This window comes from Opisthorchis viverrini (genome assembly GCF_000715545.1).
Source record: "Opisthorchis viverrini unplaced genomic scaffold opera_v5_85, whole genome shotgun sequence".
Classification (NCBI taxonomy): Eukaryota; Metazoa; Platyhelminthes; class Trematoda; order Opisthorchiida; family Opisthorchiidae; genus Opisthorchis; species Opisthorchis viverrini.
The window spans coordinates 382,132-402,914 of NW_008751740.1; the positions used below are offsets into that span (position 1 = coordinate 382,132).

At 45.4% G+C, this 20,783-nt stretch overlaps 2 protein-coding genes across 2 annotated transcripts in view; one reads left to right on the forward strand and one right to left on the reverse strand.

Moving 5' to 3' along the window:
• The window catches only part of T265_13611 (hypothetical protein), a gene marked incomplete at both ends in the record, with an annotated part of 79,886 nt that extends 59,108 nt beyond the window's left edge, over nt 1-20,778 (forward strand). Inside the window, 6 exons of the mRNA XM_009169698.1 lie at nt 793-1,533; nt 2,522-2,784; nt 13,424-13,542; nt 15,027-15,075; nt 16,043-16,482; nt 20,432-20,778. Of these exons, the coding sequence (XP_009167962.1) occupies nt 793-1,533; nt 2,522-2,784; nt 13,424-13,542; nt 15,027-15,075; nt 16,043-16,482; nt 20,432-20,594 (1,775 nt within the window). The remainder of the gene's footprint in view (nt 1-792; nt 1,534-2,521; nt 2,785-13,423; nt 13,543-15,026; nt 15,076-16,042; nt 16,483-20,431) is intronic.
• Nucleotides 13,335-13,577, reverse strand: T265_04827 (hypothetical protein; the record flags this gene model as incomplete). The annotated part of the gene is made up of 1 exon (XM_009169673.1): nt 13,335-13,577. One exon carries the CDS (start codon nt 13,575-13,577, stop codon nt 13,335-13,337), a length of 243 nt encoding a protein of 80 aa, XP_009167937.1.
• Nucleotides 20,779-20,783: the final 5 nt, after the last annotated feature.

Below are 20,783 nucleotides of genomic sequence, written 5' to 3' on the forward strand. Positions count from 1 at the left end.
GTCCCTATGACATGCAGTGTACTTGTTTCTGACAGGATACATGCTGAAGGACTTTGGCAGTCCACAGATTGTTTTTCGGCAGACTTTCTGAAAGATACTATTCATTCCTTGCCATTTACCAACCATTTAATGGGTTCGCTCCAAAGAATGGAGTTTCTTACTTTAAGCAAATGATGACAGCCTTGTGGTTAATCCAAACCTGGGATCTGTCGACTTTTTCTCTCGACGAATGGAAATCATTTTGACACTTGTGAATGACACTGGGTTTGAACAGCGTACGAATTTGTAACAAGGGGGGTGTTGCAGAGGCTGGTACCAACAAGCTCGATAAGGCAAGGTGACACTCGGCTCGTGCATCCAGTTAACCGGCGCTAGGATGTGTAAATCCCTTCCCAGTGCACTCAGTACGGGTCTATCTATTGAAACGAAGTTGGATGGTTGCACTCAGTTTACACACTCAGACAGTCTGGTGTACACACGCCTCGAATGTACAGATTACCAGGATTGAACACAAATGCACTCACTATGCGGAAAGCTGAACGAGGAGGACTCTATGGTTTTTATTGGTCAAACTTGACAGCGTTTGGGACCCATGCACTTTTTAATGAACATATAACCTATAGAAAATAACTTGGTGCACTCTCTCCGTAATTTTTATAGCTCCGGTCAATATACACGGATCGGTAGGGCGTTTCCGCTTTTCTCCGCTAGTTCCGTGCCAGTGTTTTTTTTCTTAAACTTCCCTCTCATGCCCGAATTCCGCTTTACTGATTCCGGGCTAATTCATCACAGGGTCTGCAACGCTGTGCCAACAATACAGCACGACAAACACTCTCCAAACCACTACGAACGGGGTGAACGTAAGGACACCGGATCAGATGTCTCAGGTCGCGTCTACCTCGGCCACCATAACCTCACCCACAGTGCCCGCACCGTTACATCATCGTCGAAGTACAATACACAACTTGGCCACAACTAATTGGCCAACAGGCGGGTCCGTCGCCCCTGAACCGATCCCATCTGCGCCAAATTTCACACCTCTCGTCCCGTCCCTTTCCTCCCTCCCATTTTCCACTCAAACAGATTGTTCTGTTCTACCCAATCCATTGATACCGAACGGATCTTCATGTCAACGAGCGTTGCTTGCAAGCGCAGCAGCAGCAGCTCTACTCTCCACAGTGTCCAGTTTTCCCGGTCATCTTTGCTCTCCTCTACCTTCGATGCACGGAGTTTCCACAGTTGAGCGTTCCGGCTCACAAATCCACCCCAACACACCATGTTCGACCACATGGCTTCCTCGAGTTTCCGACACTTCCTCCTCGCCTTCGTCTTCATCCACATCCTACTATGGGTTTGAGAACAACAAACGGCGTTTGGATTTCTGTCCGGACGAGAAACCACAATCGTTTGCATGTTTCACCAAAGAACCTGCTGCTCTAGTGATGGAGGGTGAGTACCCGATGGAACTGATGGATTCCACTGGGACGACCAATCAGATGATTAAGCGGCAGCCCTCGGAAGATGGAATCCAAAGTGAGTCATTCAAATCTCTTTTCTGCCATGTCTAAAAGGGTTCGTGTATGGAAGCTGAAACAACAAGAATTCAGCGAAATACACTCATTTGCAAACTAATTGGGTTTTGCAAGAGACTCACCTGGAATCCAGCTGAATCTGTAATGCACTACTCATAAGGGGTTTTCAGCAACCTTATGAGTAGTGCATTACAAGACGAATTAGCTTCGTTTTGTTTGTACCGTTTTTCTATCACAGTAGCCCCCCCCCCAAAAGAAACCTCCAGGAAATCCCAGAACATCTCTGTGATTGTGTTTCTTTCACGGGGCACTGATTATATGTCTTCTGGGCTTGGATAATGAAAGTTTCATCTTGTTTGGGGTATCCCTTGTGTTGTACTAAATCTTCGGCCGAACCAAGTTGAGTCCAGTCAGAAAGAACCTATTGATGTGGCGGGATTGGCTACATCAACCGCTACAAGTTTGAGATGATAGGGGAACATCGTGTTGGGTATTTCAAATCTGATGGAATTCCGATAAGTTATCTTCTTCCCGCCCCTCAGGTTTTGTTCTCCGGCTCAATCAGCCGACTGTTGGTCAGACTAGTGTAGGTTTTTGGTCCCAACAGGGATCTGCTTGGCCAAGTACTAGGAGTTAACAGTTTTGCTGACATCCTAATCAAAACACACATGTTTTAAACACACTGGTACAGAGAAGCCAGGGATGCCCTGGTTCTCACGCTTCGGCAGTGGACTTCGTTAGAACTTGTTTCAGAATGTAAGTCAACAGACACTAGACAAGGAAGCCTAATTCATCAGGGTATCCCACAGTGAAACGAAATCATTCGTTTGATTCGCCACTCAATTTCCCGGTTGATGCGGTTGTTTGTTCAGAAAGTGCTTTTTTTCAACATTATGGGACAGCAGACTGGTTACAGTAAACAGCACTTGAAGATTGACAACTGGTAAGCATTCAGGGGTCTATAATGCCATTTATCTTCTCCCACAAAGGTACCCAATCAAGTCTACCACCAGACAGCGACGGTGAAGGGGGCCACGGTCACGACTCGCCTCCTTCCCCTTCCATACACAACAGCTCCATCACGCATCGCCAGTACTATCGTTCCCATTGCGCCAGACCCAGGTTCACCTACGCCACGCTGATTCGCCAAGCGATTTTGGAATCTCCACGCAAGCAGCTCTCGTTAAGTGCAATCTATGTCTGGCTGCAAAAGGAATTCGCCTATTTCCGACAAAATGAAGCTACATGGAAGGTGAGTTGGGTCACAAAAGTGTTGTACCATACATGACTTTTTTCTCCAGTTTTTCTGTTTATTTGTCTGATACGATCAATTTACTCAGGTGCCCAATGGACAAAGCCTGGGTTAACTTATCAAACACCGTGGAGAATCATGACACGACGGTTCATCTTCCAGCTACGTGTCAGCCGTCCTCTTCGCCAGTGATGTGCACAGCACCGCCTCGTTTGTAATAGATAAAGAGACTCCAACCTACAACTTTTCGGGTAGAACAAACTGCCCCCCAGCTAATAACCCATGCGATTGCCGTGCACAGAAAAACAGCCAGCCATGCATTAGTCACGCGTCACTTGGCCCGATGTGGCGCGCTCCTCGAAGAAATATCTATGTGAACTATGGAATGTTCTTTATACGTGGATCACTCATTCATACTCTGTCACTGTAGACATTTTTCATAAATCGGGATACATGGTACGCCTACTTCGCCCCTATCCCGAATCACCACTGACTGAGCTTCATAATCACGGTCGACAAGCTAATCCTCCCTTTCATGTGCCGCAAACAGGGCTCTGGAACGGAGTCAGAGTGAAAACAAGTAGTCTGATGACCATCATGGAGATGAGATGTTGTTGCATACATATCCGGTAAGGTCCAAATAGTGCGCGAACTCCTTTGAGGAAATTTTTGTCCCTGCTCTTGCAGATACTTCGACATTGATGAGAAACTAAGTAAACGGATGTGTAGGGTGGTGATGTACCCAGTAACCTTCAAAGGGAAGAAAGAAAGCGTTCAGCTGTAGCACCCTTTCGGTACCCAGCTGCCATGCCACCCGAAGGAAGCACGAGGGCTGAGATACTGCCAAGTTGCCCAAGCCTAGACAGGGGAAGTCGAGAGGCGGAGGTCGGATTCGAACGACGGACCTTCCGGTCAGTAAATTCGCGCTCTAACCACTAGGGCCATTTCGCCATCTCGTCCTTCAAAGGATCGTATTTTCAAACAAGACCTGAGGATGCGGAATTCCGATTCATTCACACTGTGGTATAGAGCGCAGTGTCGAAACACAAAACCCAATAGTGCTATCACAATCACGCCATGTGAAGTGTGAGCCACACTCAACAACTGAAGGAACTAGGCGGTTTCCTGGTTTTGCTCGAAAATCTTGGTCTACTGAGAGTTCGTATTGACTGAAGTGAGAGTGGTAAAGAAACTGGATCAACAGACTAATTAATAGATGGCATCCAAATTAGATTTGTCTGTCACGAGTCAACAAACTTCTGGTGGGAACCTGTAGCAGCGACTGCTGTTTACCCGTTCGACCATTTCGCTCATTCTGATCAGTACAGGTGCACGCTACTACCACTTGCCTCAGGTGCTATGTTTACGACCTTGACCCACATCAGGCCTAGGTGTTTTCGTTTATGTGACTGTCAAGCGAGCGAGAATGTGGTCATCTCTTTGATTTCACACTGGTGCGGAGTAAAACCAAGCGAATTTGTTGAAAAGAGGGGAGTCGCTACAAGCCACAAGTTTTTTTTGCACTGAACCGAAATAAATGCTACGTGGAAACCCCTGGTGAGGCTGTACGTCCGAAGGGAACACGCAGAGAACTATTGCAGGCCATCAGCTGATCCAGGTGTGATGAATGAACAGCGACATTAATCACTTGTTTTGGAATAAAACCTCTCCAGAGCGGCCGCCGAAAGAGCTGGAAGCGGTCGCTTTAGAGGGAAGAACACATTGCTTTTGATTAGGAAAAAAACAACATTGTCAAAACTCCGTTTTGTTCTCTGATTTTTTTTGGGAAATCAGTCCACACTGAGACAAAATTGTAAACAAAGCTTGGGGCTGATTCAGCAGTTAGCATAATGAGAAGTTGACGGGGATAGTTATTAGTATTATGCGCTGAAAAAGGGCGATTGCTGTGGAGGCGTTTCAAATTGACCCCGGGGGTAGTATTGGCAGACCAATTTATCTTGGATTGCTACGCGCAGCATCAAATCAGCTGATCAATCCGAAGATTCTGCTATCAGAGTACAACAGATTTGCTGTTTTGAGACCTTCAGTACATGAAAATGAACAAGTTAACTGTACCGTCAGGTATAGTAGTATAGTATAGTATAGTATAGTATAGTATAGTATAGTATAGTATAGTATAGTATAGTATAGTATAGTATAGTATAGTATAGTATAGTATAGTATAGTATAGTATAGTATAGTATAGTATAGTATAGTATAGTATAGTATAGTATAGTATAGTATAGTATAGTATAGTATAGTATAGTATAGTATAGTATAGTATAGTATAGTATAGTATAGTATAGTATAGTATAGTATAGTATAGTATAGTATAGTATAGTATAGTATAGTATAGTATAGTATAGTATAGTATAGTATAGTATAGTATAGTATAGTATAGTATAGTATAGTATAGTATAGTATAGTATAGTATAGTACGTGAAAATCAGGTTGAGTTTCCAGAAGGTGAAATGTTGATTACGGTTCTGAGGCTTCAGTTCCATGATGAGAAGGGTAAGACAAGTGGAAAACGAGATGACTGAACCTATTCTGTAGTCGCTGAAAGGTTGCTCTTGCCAAACATCTCAGGGGACCGAACGATTACATTCAGGGCTTCTGTCTACTCGATTAAAACATGAGTTTTGCTTCGAGAATCAATCAATCAATCGCAATCCGAACCTTACTGCCTTGAAAGTGTCTGGAATGACGCTATAAAATGTGCGCTTTCTGCATGTGTGTGTTCCAGCTCACACCGCAAGATCAAGGCCAAGCTGACCAAAAGTACGACCGGAAGCTTTTGAAGAAAACGTTGCTTGTTCGGCATGAAGTTTCGCACCCCCTTTGCTATTCGGTTTTGTTGGTCTCCCCCCCCCCCCCCAGTTTCGGGAGATGACCAACCTTCGTCCAAATTCGAAATTAAAAGGAAGTCGTGTAGTTTTAATGGAAATTCACATGCAGCAGTCAACACGGCAGAAGAGTCAGCTCCCATCAATTTTGAAGTATTCAAAATTGTGAAAACTTTGTGAAACGTTAACTACTAACCGAGAATATTGATGAATAGTTGTTTTACCCTGGAACCTGTTCCCGGGACAGAATGCACCTGTCGCTCGAATTCAGAAAACTGATTTTGAACTTTAGTTTTGGTTGCTGTCTGGAACTCACGGATGATCTGAATTAGTCCATTGCATACAAATCCGGTCGGCAGACGAAACAAACATTGAGTCATGTTTTCAACCAGTGCTGTCAAAATTCCACGCTAATTTGGTGCGAGCTCTTTGACGCACTTCATCCCATGCTGTGACGATTGTTGCTGTGCCCATGGGAACAAAATCCAACTTTATCTCTTTAGACAGCAGCGAATGCTATACCCCTGGATATTCTGCATCCACTCACTGGACTGCAATGAGATCAATGAGAAGAAAGCCAAACATTGCGTTCCCGAACTGCCTTGACACCATTGTCGTTCAGATCCGAGTGATCGAGTTATTAGGGTCGGTACCAACCCCAAGTGCACGCCTTCAAACGGCATGCGAAGCCCTGTCCCAATTAGCTTTGCCCATGTCATCTCAAGAATACAGATGTAGGAAGAATCTCCCTTTTACCATCTAGAGGTAACACACTACTCATGAGGTTGCTGAAAACTCTTCGACATCCTTATTCCTTAGTTTGGCGAAGGTCATTGGATTTTGTCGGACCGAGCACGAATAGACCCGTAGTCCTTATCTGTAAAAAGATCATACAAAGCAAATCCTAGAAAAGCTCGGCTGAATGTGCTATTCCGTCCTGATGACTTAGAGATCGGAGAAGTTTCCATCACAACATCGTTGTGTTGCTGTTGTTGTTGTTTTCGCTGTCATCGTTCTACCTACCCCCTTCCTGCTTATCTGCAGGTGGCCCACCATGTGTTTCTGTCGTCTGGCGTGGCACAATCATCATCATCATCATCATAACAGAAGCACAAACAACAGCATCGGGGGCATCCGCTCCCGCGGGTGTTTTCACTAGTTCGCTAGTCCATGTTTGTACAAACAAGGCTAGCGAACACTCGGAATCGCAGTCGTTGTCTGGGTCGCGATTGCGTTGCTGTTGTTGTTGTTGTTTTTATTTTTATTGACATTACTGTTGCCTTGGTGGCACACAGCGGATCGTGTTTACAACGGTGTTTCGCCAGGTCCAAGGCCCGTATGTCTGGACCGGGTAAACACAACCAACAGACAGCATTCTCCTCAAACAACATACGCCCCGGGGAGGATGGAAAACAATTCTGGATTTTTGTGTACGTTCACAACTTGGAAACATTGTTTGGATTTCTCAGATTCGCTCGCTCGCTCGCGCGCGCACACACACACACACACACACACACACACACACACACACACACACACACACACACACACACACACACACACACACACACACACACACACACACACACACACACACACACACACACACACACACACACACTCCGACAATCGGTTCTGTAGGAGATGTAATGGAACTTTATACATCTACCGTTTGATTTGACCCATACAGAGGGCTGGGTTTGACGACGGTCTTGTGCTGAATGCCCACTGGATTGTGCTAGCTCAAACGGAATTAAGTGGACTTAAAACACAATAGAGAATGCGTATTATCAGTTTCTTTAGGTTCGACACAGGAGGAAACCCTCCAATAGGCACGCTTCCGTCACATGCGGCTTTCTGACAACAAGATATGTTCGTGGATGTTTGCCTCGCTTCAATCTCTTCCGATGGCACTGTCCGATAAGCGGTACATCATCTTCAACCAATTTGATCGTCGGTCGCATGGTGTAAAGTCAGTATGCAACCGACTTGGCAGAACAGAACAAACTGAAAACCTCTGGTGGACCCCTTGATAGTAAGGATGGCTTGAAGACCAGCTGCCAAACATTTTGTTCCATATTACAGCTGTCTTTTGCTAATTCTCTTATGAGAGCCTGAAAAGTCAAGCGATGAGCAACTTCCGAGAAGCAGCATGCTGCATGACACCAATTGTTCCGTCGAAGAACTTCCGCGACTTAGCCAGCCGTACAAATCGGATGTTTGGAAGAGGTTTCACAACTCGCAAACTATTTGATTGAACACTCTCGATGACGCATTCGAAGGCACCTCCTGAATGAAATGAGCTTACCTGTTTGTAAGACGCCTTTATTGATGTACTGTTCTTCCTTTGGTTCTCTCTTTGAATGATTGTAGTGTTAGACCGCCGTTTTTGCCTGTTGGTTCGGCTCCGAATGCGTAGTCCAGTTGAGGTTAGAGTACAAACGTGAACAGCTTGTGCACTGTTGAATGTGAATCAGACTTAACTAAGGTTGTACGCTCTCCAATGTGATCACGTGATTTTGCGCCTGGGGCCATTGACACATGTAACGTATCGATGGCACATTGCCCCACTTTGAGCAGTCCGCTCTGCGCTGAATGGTTCTTCTGAAGAGGCCTACCTGAGCCATTTACCAGCAAATCTTACATTCTCCGTGACAGGTCTCTGCATTCCACACAGAGACTGACGCCTAATCAACCAAGTAGTGTGAGGAACGAACCTGTGATCTCGCACTGTCGGGTTATAATGAAATGAGTGACATGACGTTTGGATGAGTAAGTAGCTTGTGTGATGACGCAACTTTGTTTGCTTGGGTGGTTCCGCACGAATCGGTCCCCTCATATGGAGAGGCCGTAGAATCTCCATCCGACCTAAATGCCAAAGGATGAACACGAGCAGCAAAGTCGTACATACAGTTCGACTACACTTAGTTGGTAGTTGCTGTTTCAGCCAGCTCCGCTATCTTCGACTACACAGTGGTGAGTTCAACTACTCTGATCAAAGTGGAGGATCGTACGGTCTCGCCTTCATCCCATCTATTCCCAATGAACATTTAAACGAAGTAGGGAACTAAAACCAGGCTGATGGGTCTATCAATCGGAGAGCAGGTGATTGCATGCAAACACATGACTGCTGTTGAATAACGCTGCTGGTCTTGTAGGATTCAACCCTTCTGTTTCCGTTCACGAATCCGGTCGCTTGCGCACTATTATGATTTTCGTACCAAGACGGAGAAATTGTGAGCCTAAATCCATGTTGTCTCTAACTCCACTCGTGTTTTTGAAGTTGGCATTATTCACTTGGTTTCTGAGATGACTCGGTTTTCTGTGAGGTGATAGCTAGCAGCGTTTGGAATGCAGTAACATGAAAGCAGGGCAAAACGTTTAGATTTTTTGTTCATCTGAAAACAGGAAATAATTACAAGACCAGCGCATCGAATCCGTTAGGAATCTGACTACTTGTGAGTAGTTAGATACCTGCTCATGACCTCCCATGAGGGGGGAGGGAATGCAGTAAAAGCAGGGCAAAACGTTTAGATTTTTTGTTCATCTGAAAACAGGAAATAATTACAAGACCAGCGCATCGAATCCGTTAGGTTAGGAACTACTTGTGAGTAGTTAGATACCTGCTCATGACCTCCCATGAGGGGGGAGGGAATGGTAATTAGTAAACTGTGAATTCGGAATTTTCCGAGCGGCCAGTACAAGGTAGAAGTGGATGAATTCTGAGCTCGAGATAGTTCGGTAATTGAGGCCGGAAGGTCGATGGATCGAACCCAACCCACGGCACCATGGCGGCACCTAAACCCTTGTGCTTTCTTCGGGTAGCATGGCAGCTATGAACTGAAAGGATATTACAGCCGGAGGAAAAACAATCCAATCGCGTATCGTCCTGATGCGATCGCATGATACTCAGGTTCCAAGTTTGTGCCCTTAACCGTCTATTTGAACGCGCGTCCGTTGCTGCCGTTCAATGGGGTTTCACTATCCTGATTGTGTACAGTCCAAGGTAAAGCTTGCCTTGACTTTGCGAGGTACGCCGATGGATGTATCGTCCTTTTCTCGTGCATTTTTTAATCTGTTCTGACAACAGTTGTCTTCTTGACTTGGCCGGGTCCTCTAAATATATCGGCCAAGAGATGAAAGACACAGCACCTAGTTCGTCACATTTCAAAAGTACCGACAAATTAGTTAAAGTTTGCTTGACAGGACAGTGTCGGAAACATTCATCTGAAATAACCGACGGTGCGTGATTGCCTGAGTTGATCACCAACATGGGTGAAGTCACCCTACCAGAGGTTGTCCATGTCGCTGTGATGCTGTGTACGGCGGAGGGAGGGATGTGTGTGTCTCTTCAACGTTTTACACACAGAATGTCTTCCAGCGACGCAGAGGTGTACTCATATAAGACTTGGATGACAAGTACCGCGGGCAATGGAACCAGACGTCGCTGAATCAATACTTGATCTGATTCGTTTCGTGGAGGCACCTGTATCACGCAAAACCCACATATCTAGCTGCATGGCGAGTTTAGTCGGTTTCATCCGAATCTACTTGGTTTACGTCGTTCAGATTGCGAACCTGTTCATGACCGTCTGTACACAAACATTACCAGTGCATTGGATAAACAATACGACTGGAAATACCACGTAACACCAGACATGGCAGTGCGCACGGGTGCCATCCATGCGATGTCAACTTCCTCATCCGGTCTGAAGCAGTAATAGTATTTATTATCAGTAATACTGTAGGGCGACGATGGCAGGCAATCGGAACCTGGACGCAAAAGATTTATTTGTACTCGCTATTTGTTTGTAAACAATGCAGTTTCCTGCAGTGCATTCGTATCTCCCCCCCCCGCTGTTTCTGTGCGCCGCAGTTCGGCTTGTGTTTGCGTGTCCTCATTGTGGACTTGCATGTAAACACCATGGTATCCCGTTTCTGGACATGCCATGTGGGTGTGGTCATAGCAACAGAGGGGCTGTGTATACTGTCGCGCAGACACGCCTGCGTGTGCATACTTAAGTCCGCACTTGTGCGGATTCACCGGGCTAGACAACCGCCTGCAGTTCTGTCGCGACGGCCGTGCATTCTCGCGGTTATATTAGCGCCAAAGAACTAGCAATCGACATGCCACCCGTCTTCAGTAAATCACATCATTGCACTGGAACAGCTGGGGTCGCTTAGCCTACTTTACCGTGTTGCCTGCACCTTATCAAATAAAACGGAGGAGCAAGGTGATGGGTACGCATTTCGAGATCCATCTTTTTCATTTTTTCACGGGAAGACCTTGTCACAAATGCAGCAACGTTGTCGTTTCCGAAACAAAGATAATTCATGGTGTTTACTAGCAACCAACGTGTTTGGAACGATGTGATTTTGATCTTGGGATCTTGTACGGCATCCAACTAATGACTGTGATGGTGCAAGTTTGAGCTTCAGCCTTATGTCTTTTGGTGACGAAAGAACGTTTTGGCGATCTGGTGTGGATTGCATTATGCGAGGAGTCACTCACTCATCAAAAGACGTTCTTGAACGTTATCTGCACTAGTCCATTTCTTAGTCGCTATTCTTTGTGGCGTTTTGATGTCTTGGGTTTCTCCTTTCTCATATGCTGGCGAGATCGGCACGCTGCGTTAGGTACCTGGACACATTCACAAACTGCGCACGACCCGAAACTGGATACGTCCTGGAACAGTTTCGATTTTATTATCCTCAGAGTCCAAACGATAATGGCCAAAACTGAAGTTACCAACTTGGGTGGCTCAGTGGATGCGATCGTGGATTAGCATTTCGATGACCCGGATTCGACTCCCTTTCACATTAGTGCCTTAAGATTCATTGTCGTCCATCGTACACAGGTTTTTTTCAGACTGTAGTCGATATTCTTCTACCCTCAGATATCTTTCGGATTGGTTATTGACAATTAGCGGATCTATCGTAGAACTGAGGTAGATGTTGCCGGATCTAACTGGCTGAGTTTTTGAATAAAGCTGCTCATCAGATGGGATTTTGACTCATCGATGGTTATTTGCCCTTACTCGTATTCGCGTGAACTTAATCTCGGTGCCATAACATAGGAGTATAGAACATAATCTTGCGAGTGACATTCGTCTTATAAACTGAGTTTGATACCTGTTATATCTGCTGATTCGCCAATCTGAGGTATCTGCTGCTGACCCGCTCCAGTGCCTAGTGCCGGAGAAAAGACTCACAGAAGGGAACACAACAGCACGAGCAAGTGCGAGAGTGTTAGTTCGCGCGAGTGCGAAAGTTCAACGGTCTCAAGCTATCTATTGGAGGGGCACTGTCTGAACGTGGTCCAATGCTGACGCGCGCGGTCTGGCCTTGGTACGAGGCTGAGACGCGCTGCATATTGCGGGGGCGTTGTCTGACCTTGATCCAACGCTGACCGTGCTGTCTGGGTTTGATACAGGGCTGTAAAGCGCTGCATACTGAAGGGGCTTTGTCTGTTTGGCCAGCATCTAGTGGAGCTGAGGGTCTCAGTAGGTTTCAGGCATTCAGTGTTTTCTTTTAGGTATCTGACCTTCCTGATAATCCCAGGCTCCCCCCTCCCTGAAAATTGCTGTACAATGCGCTTCTGTCCATAATTACCAAAGTGAACACAGTAGATTCAGCCTTCTCGTCTTCTGTGTTCAGTCCTTGCCTTTCGTGTCTCATGAAATCCAACTGAACCAGGTTGACAACCGCACTAGGCAAGCTCCATCTTGGAAATCTGCTGGGTCATCGATATCATCGTCAGGTGGTCTTTTCGTCCTCGGACGATTGAAACGACTCGCCTTCCACTTTTCTTGAAGTTTCACTGTCGCTTCATATTTTGTAACAAAACTTTCTTCATTTTCTGTCGCATATTGTTGATTATTTCTGTGCTCGGAGGCTTGTTCCTCGTAACGGCCCGATCTTCTTCTGAACGATACACAGGCCAAATTCAGGAAGTTTCATCGGACTAGCACGGTATGATGAAGTAGACCAGAGTTCAAAAGTTCTGTGCTGCCGTGACCAATGCAACGAATTGGCAGAAATATTTGACTACTTATGCAAGGCAGAAGTAGTTGGAGTTTATATTGATTTCCGTGGGGCGCTCTCCGCCGTCCACTACATGGCTTCAAGTCTCCATCGTGCCAACTGAAATATGAGATGGCCTGTGTGCACAAGAATAAGTTGAAGGATATTATGGACGAGAGATTCATCCGAGATTCAATTGAGTCTCGCGTTATCGCCGACTTTCTTTGTAACAGAGTGTATTTCGCCGAGAGACACGTACCCGTCCCTCACGTCCCGGGACAGCTCATGCTGCACGTCGTTCGCGAAATTTCCATAGGAATTTCCACCTCCCCCCAGGAAGTCCATCGTCCCTTCCCACCAAAATCCAATAATATGGAAAATACCCATGTGTCTCATGTGTCACCTAGCAATTCTGCACGACTTGAGTCGCGGAGCACAAGTCAAAACTGAAACAACTCAACTCAATGGAAGCAGAGACTAATGTGACAAAAACGTCATGCGATTTTTTTAATATTTTGATACTTGTTTCATCGATCGAGCTAGTTAGTTTAGCTGCAACCAAGCCACAAGGGTTGAGAGTAAATCCGTGGGCTGGAGTGAGTAATTATTGGACTAATTGGACCAAACCTGGGCAAATAGTGGGTTGTAAGGTTCTATTTCGTACCCCCCTTAATGTCATCTTTATTGTCCCTTGCTGTTGTTGTTGAGGCTTTCAAACACTTCTCCCTCTCTTTGCTCATCACGTGCCCTTATATTCCCCGGGAATCCAGAATGCCGTTCGGCATAATCTGTCGCTGCACAAATGCTTCCGTCGCGTCGAAACCGCCTCGGGATCTGTCTGGGTGGTTGACGAGAATGAGTACCAACGTCGCAAGGCAAAGCGTGTCGTGTAAGTATGGGCGGCTCAATTTTTCCTTTTTCCATTTCTGAAGTGTTTGCTGTTTTATTTCTGCTGCGGTCGTTTTCAAGCGCAGGATACCCTGGCTGTTTGCGCAGTTTTATTACAACTGACTACTTGTAAGTAGTACGGAATTTAGCTCGGGTGCGTTGGTTGTAGACCAGGTGGCTGGTGATGTGTTCATCGAGCTTGACACGTTACTTGCGGACGTTTCGTCCCCAGTCGTGGGACTAGTGTGCGGTTGGGTGCATCTCCATTTGAGCATGTCAACAGGCGATCTACAACCAGGTAAGGAATTTAGATTTGGTTTGACCAACGGACAATCCACAGGGGTAAAGATTCGATACAGTGGAAAACGGAAAATTTCGTCATTACGGTAAGCTATGCCTTGGTTAAAGTAAAAAGCTGTGATGCTCAACTACTTGGACTGAGTTCACTTGATCGATATTTGGGTTTAATATTCGTACAGGATGCCAATTATAGAAACTTGTTACGCATATAATCGACTTGCTGGTTGATAGTGTGAATTTTACAGAAAATTTTGTCCTGTGAGTGAAGCCCATTGGTTAAATGTTCAAACTACTAACCGGGAGGTCGCGGGTTTGAAAGTTCCTATTGGAGTTTCGTGGGGGGCGCACCGCTGTACAGTGCTTCTCGTCTTTTCAGCATAGATTAGCTTCACTGACAGGATGAAATCTCCACTACCAATCAATTGGTTTTACGACACATCCGAGCCTGACTAGATAACACGAGTTAGTTGTTCATATTTACAACATCTGCATTTCCTCAAAGGGGGATTTTATGTGAGAAGATCGGTAGTTTGCAACTGACTGCTAAAGCGTGATAGACAGTCCTTATTACTCACCTTTTCCAAGAATAAACACATTTTCCGAAGGGACATATGGGGTCTGTCGAAGGTTTTTTCTAGTGTGTGGTTGACTAACATCTATGCACATGCAGGAGTTTCAGAGATCTCTATTGACGTACATGAACACAAGAATCGGGCAGCTCACTGTAAGCATAACGGGCTGGAGAGTTAACATGAGCAGTCCTCATTATGAATTTACCGTTCGATGTTATTCGAGTTATTTTGAACTGCAAACTGTACGTCCGTCCTGACCGGCTTTCATAGTGTGTATGACCAAACTGTATGTCCTCTTTTATGCTCGTGCCTTTTATAAGATCTGAACTCATCTCAGGCAGTTTCCAGATCATTCCAAAGTAGATCATTAGTACTGGTTGCAGCTTACTAGCTTCTTTTCAACGCCTGTAGTTGGAAGTTTCCGACATTCGTTTATTGAGAGTGCGTTCCGAACAGCATACGGTTTTCTCAGTGCCCCAACTAGCCCCTAAATTTTGACGTGGAAGCTTGCTATTCATTCAAAACTTTGTCGATAGGCTTGAGTTGATGGGTTTTTTTCCTTTGGTATTCTGATACCTTACTGGTAACCATCTTCTTGTCTCGCTTCATTCAGTCGGTGGTTCCCAACAAACGGGACTTTGGGCGCCAACGTGAAAACACAGGTGAGTACTACTCGATAAGTAGTCAAATCTTCATTAGGTTTAAGAATCACACCTTGCACGGGAAAATACTAATTGAAGCTTAGTTCTCAGGGTTTTGGTTACTTGCGCAACGGAACACTTGCCGTGTGGTAAGGGCTGGAATAGTGCCTGGTTACCCAGGCCTAGGCAAGAGAAGCCGAGACGCAGAAGTCAGATTCGAACCAAGGACCTTGCGGTCAGCCAGTTCGCTCTCTATCCACCAAAGGTTGGCAGCGTTAGTTCTGCCAACTGGCTATCCTCTAAAGACCTAACTAGTCACGGTCCTCGTCAACGGAGTTTGCGAGGCATTATTGTGTATTTTTTCCGACTCGATTCTTTCGCAAGTGAGAGAAATGCAAGACCAGGCTGTTGGGTTTTTCCTACATCAAGCGTTTCTTCTGCTCCCTGAACTTATAGCTCAGTACTTTCTCTAGTATGCACTATGGGTAATGTATTTTATCAACCACTCACTTAACAGGAAAGTCAGGTACGTGATCTTCTGCTGAACGATCCTCTCAGGGGACGGGACAAACTTGACGAGATACATTGATATCTACCCATAGATGAGGTGAGTAAGTGTAGAAACAATTACCCCATTAGAGAGGGGCGTCAACAAACCGAGTTCGTAATCGTGCTTTTAGTAGATGTGAATATATTGAATCTAGAGCCGTTTCCGTATGACTGCTGAGTAAAAGTGCTTAACCGGGACGTCAAAAGTGTAAGTGGTCATCATCGACTATTCACTTTTTGGTGGGATAAAAACAAGTTCTCGGAGTTCTCAAGTTACTGGTGCTTTCTATATTGTCGGTGTAAAGCCTCGAATCTAGTGGGACCAATGGTATGCAGTAGCGGAGGTACACGGTTCACCTGCTGTCTAGGGGCTTATCGTGCTGTAGGGATTATGTTTTATTCTGAACTACTCATTAGTTTCCAGTAGCTCCAAATGTAGATTACTTTTCATTTTGGACAGGCTGTGACAAACCGAGACAATGACACTACAAACGACGCGGAACTGAGGACGAACCAAACAGCAGAAACAGATTCGGAGACAGTAACAGATACTACTTGTGCTATGTCATCAGGAAACCCCATATATTTCAGTTCTTCGCTAGATCAATCCACAAGCTGTGGTCAGAAATCACTGAAACGGGTTGTTTCACCTGGAGGACTCATGGCCTTCCAGCACGCGACTTCAGTATCGACACCATCGCAATCTTCACCGCTACTATCCGCCCTGCTGTTACCCAGTTTGGATAAAGACGAACCACCTGAAACTACGGAAGTCCGTTCGGTTAACTGCTTTACTAAACCGAGGATGGGCACCGTAAACCGAACAGTGGATGCGGATAGTGGCTCCTTGAGGGAATTCACCCTGGAACATGATGAGAGGTAGGTATGGACACCAACCCCTTTATATCAATCAAGCTTCTTACTAGATGGTCTGCCAGTTGAACTACTGAACATTAGGCGTAGTAAGAGCTAAATGACAAGCACTCATTGCTATAAGTTTTCAACAGACAACGCTTGCGTTCAAAACGAAGGTTGCTGAGTAAAGATTTTTAGCATCACTTGTTCCACTTCCACCCTGTTTGGAACCTTATTTGTAATGCAACTAATACGGAGATGATCAAAGCATTCATTGCTAACCTGGTACAAGAAGTCGAATGGCTTTGCCATTCGTCTCATCCTCCTACTGGTCTCAACAACATGCTTGCCATTCACTTTGGGCAAGTACTCGGCTGAGAGTGTTAACAAATCATGGACAATCGCGAATACAAGTTTCCCATTTCAGTTGCGATTGGAAACATTTAAATGGTGGGGTTAAACTCAGTGTTAAATGTCCCAAAAACTGAAGGAGTTATGTGAAATCTACGACAGTGAAGCCCGCAAAAGTGACACCGATCTGAGAAATGCGGTGCTGGGGTACAATAGCGACAACAACACATGTTTGTTTACTCATGTCCTTGAAGCCTTGAGAGTCTTTGTAGAATATGCTCGAAGGTGTTTCACAGTCTCATGTAAACAACAGAGGGTGAGAATTCTGCGTCGGAGATCCAAAAGACAACCGCTTCGGGCAGCATACAAAAACGGAGTCTACACGAATTTGAGAAGCACCATGAGGTGAAACAGTTTTGCCACACACAGCCAACTTTATCTGCTCCCATCTTTTCACGTTTACTCGCAAACTATTTGTATGTTCACAAGTCGCTCTTACGAAAGTAACGCCCTTAAACGTAATACACTACTCATAAAGTTGCTGGAAGATCACGACCGGTTCCGCCATTCTTGGGGCTCATCAGGTAGGCACAGTCCCCGAATTTCCGTCAACCTTGTGTTCGACTTGAACCCAAATTGTACGAATTTAGCAAAATACACTCATTTGCACACCGATTTGGTTTTAAGCGCATTCAAGCAACTGAATGTACTGCACCAGGCTGATCCATGTTTCAGTTGGTACGATATTTGAGATATCGCGGTACGTGTACATACACTACTCATGTGGTTTGAGTTCTTTCCATTCACCGGTACCCTCACTCAACCTGTATCCTATCGTATCCAAGCCGTTGACCCAAACGTTGAGACGTTCAATTCTAGATACCTTTACGACCACATTCTTGTGTTCTTCCGCGCTCCCTTTGACCATGATATTATCACTAGTGGACTGGCAGAGCACATTCAGTTGCTTAAAAACATCATGAACGAGAGATTCAGCTGGTTGAGTCTCCCGTCAAAACCACATTTGTATGCAACTGAGTGTATTTCGCTAACATCCCTAATCCTGTTGATTGTTATATCTCTTCAGCACCGATGGGATATGCAACCGAGTGTGCGTTTCGTCAAGGTCACATCGAAATGCCCAGAGAGGCGGACAATTCTCCATCTGTTATGTAGATGGTAGGATGATGCTAAGCTTGAGAAGATGCCGTAACAGTTCAAGTTTAAATTGGCCTACGTGAGAAGCCATCAAGGAATATCCTCGTCATGTCACATCGAAATGCCCAGAGAGGCGGTAGGATGATGCTAAGCTTGAGAAGACGCCGTAACAGTTCAGGTTTAAATGGGCCTACGTGAGAAGCCATCAAGGAATATCAGGATGTGTGTGCGATGCTTTTTGTGTGTTAGTTTGAACAAACAAATGGCAATTTTGATCTTTATCAGTTCTGCCTGGTAACGTGTAAATAGCATATCTACTCGAGAAAGGTTCTTGTTGTCTACATATGTGAAATGCAGTTGTCTCTCCTAGTTAGGCACGCGTTGGGCCTGATCAAAGTGGCCTCTTCTGGTGAAAGAGATGTTTTTTGTTTTTGGGGATTGGACCCAGTCTTTAGCTCTGTCCGAATAACCCTTGGACACTTGTTGAGAGTTCCTGAGTGAAGTTCCGGACACGGGACGTGTCTTCTCTGCAATGTAGGCGCTACACGTGTTCCGTAGTTGGCCGTGGAAACTTGTAGGGCTCTGTTGACTTCCTTTCCTGTGCGCGCGAGTGTGTCTGCGTGTGTCTGTGTGTTGAGCCAAGTTGTATGCCTATTTCTTGTGAGCAGTGTGAAGAGATGGGTGTCTCTTCGTGTTTGATGCTTGCACGAACATGAATACAACATGACCTGTTGAAGTTCATAAGCCTGGCGCGTAACGCAGGTGGTAGCCGGATGAGAATTTGTGCAAGTTGTCGGCTAAGGTCGCAAGTGGGACAGGGATTGTCACGTGGTTTGTGTGTTTGTGACGCGTGACCTGATGAGTTACCTCTACAGAAGCTAAAGGGCCTGCAGTTTGCAAAGACCCAGCTAATGAAGCAGCTACTACGTACACGTGTTCTGTGACCCACCACCCTTTTTGTGAACATATGACCTCTCGTCGTCAGATTTCTTCATCCGATGGAGAAATTCATGTGGTAGTAAACAAGTTCCTTGGTGGGATTGATTTGGTCTATTAATCACCCATTATTGTTCCTCTGGTCGACCTGTAGATCACCTCCTAAATAACCGGTCTGAAAGTCGGACAAATTCGCCTATAACCGACTTTTGTAAGCGGGGTTGTTCGCATGATACCAAGCGGTTCTGGGTTTTGTTTGGTGAAAGGCCAACCTAAACTAATCATCTAACGGTACAGCTTGGTGGTGCATAGAAAGTTTTTTTTCAAAAATGTGTATCACTTTACGACCAGTTAATACAAGTTACCGCAATTTCTATCCACTCATCGAGTCCACTTCGAAGGGCACCTGGGATTGGGTAAAGTTTCTGGTGCAGCCCACCGATCGGTATCCGAATGATTGGTCGAGATGTCTTTTTGCCCCCCTGAAGCTACGACTCTTTTGAGTATACATTTTAATTGCTGTTTCGTCTTAAAAACGAAATGCTGAGGAGGTCGGAGTATTTCTCGAAGCCTATTTTAAGGAAAACGCTGCGCTGGACGCTTCATTCTCACTGATCACTATGAAGATGGGCTGTAATTGTGTTCTTGTGATCCCAGTGACTAGCCACCGACGGCCACTTATCATGTGGATCATGGACAAGGATGAAATTGGATCTGAGGTGCACTTGACCTACGGATGTGCTTCTAACAAATACTGGATGAAGAAGTCGTGTGACTTCATGGTTTCTCCACAATGTTACCTTGTTTTACCGTTAAGGATTTGAAATGTCGAATTTCTTTCGACGCGATCGTGTGGGACACGCGCAAATTTGTTCACCGTTACTTAAATGAGCTGCTACCACCATATTATTTCGAGTTGTTTAGGCGTTGACCAGACTAACTGAACCAGCCGCATTTCATGGTTCATCACGTGGTTTGACACAGTACACATAGGCCATGAGACCACTGTTTTGTGCACCAGGGTCGTCATCCAGTACCGGGACCACATACGTGAAACTCGATTTGGCCAACGGGCCCCACGGGAATCAATTGTTGAGTAGTGTTCGCGGTCCTTGATTTCTGAAACAACAGTGGCCTCTGTTGGGGTCTAATAGGTCAAACGTCATAAAAAAATTTCCAGTCTCTTTTAGAAATTTTGATCGATCCAGTTGTGGAGTTTGTGGTGTCCAGAGAAAGTGAACCATTCTAGGAAAAGGGGAATAAAAAGGCAGTTGACACCGGTGTCTGAGCATACTAAATAAATGCATACATAACTCAGCAAAAGAATCCAACACAGTGGTTTATTTTCTGCTTGCTGTCGATAATGATTGTGATGATGGCGCAATGACAGCCATACGTAGTGGAAGTGGTCAGTTCAAACTGGTAGGTCTCAAATCTGAAAAGTATGTTTTGCCTTTGAGGTTAATGGCCGCATGCGTTGATATTTTGAACCGGGCAACAATGCGGTATTCATTTTCTTCTCCTTCAGCTTACACGGTCGGCAACACTCAGCTGGACGCCAGACTATCAATTTTCTCAACGCAAACATGGGTGGTGAGTCGCTGTCAACGGATGACCGCCTGCCCGATCTACGAGAGCAACATCAACAGTCGTCGTTGATTCTAAACACAGTGCGTTTAGTCAGCCCATGACACGAATCTTCATACGCAATCTACCTTTGGGCTCTTACCAGAATTCCGCTTTGTAACTCTACTCCGGGAAGAGAGCTATGTCTGCCTTTGAGTGTGACCGTGGTCTCATCCATAGCCAAATGGAAATAGCCCACTTTACGATGCATACAAACCAATGTCTAACCACCAGCCAGCTAAATGACGCTCTTC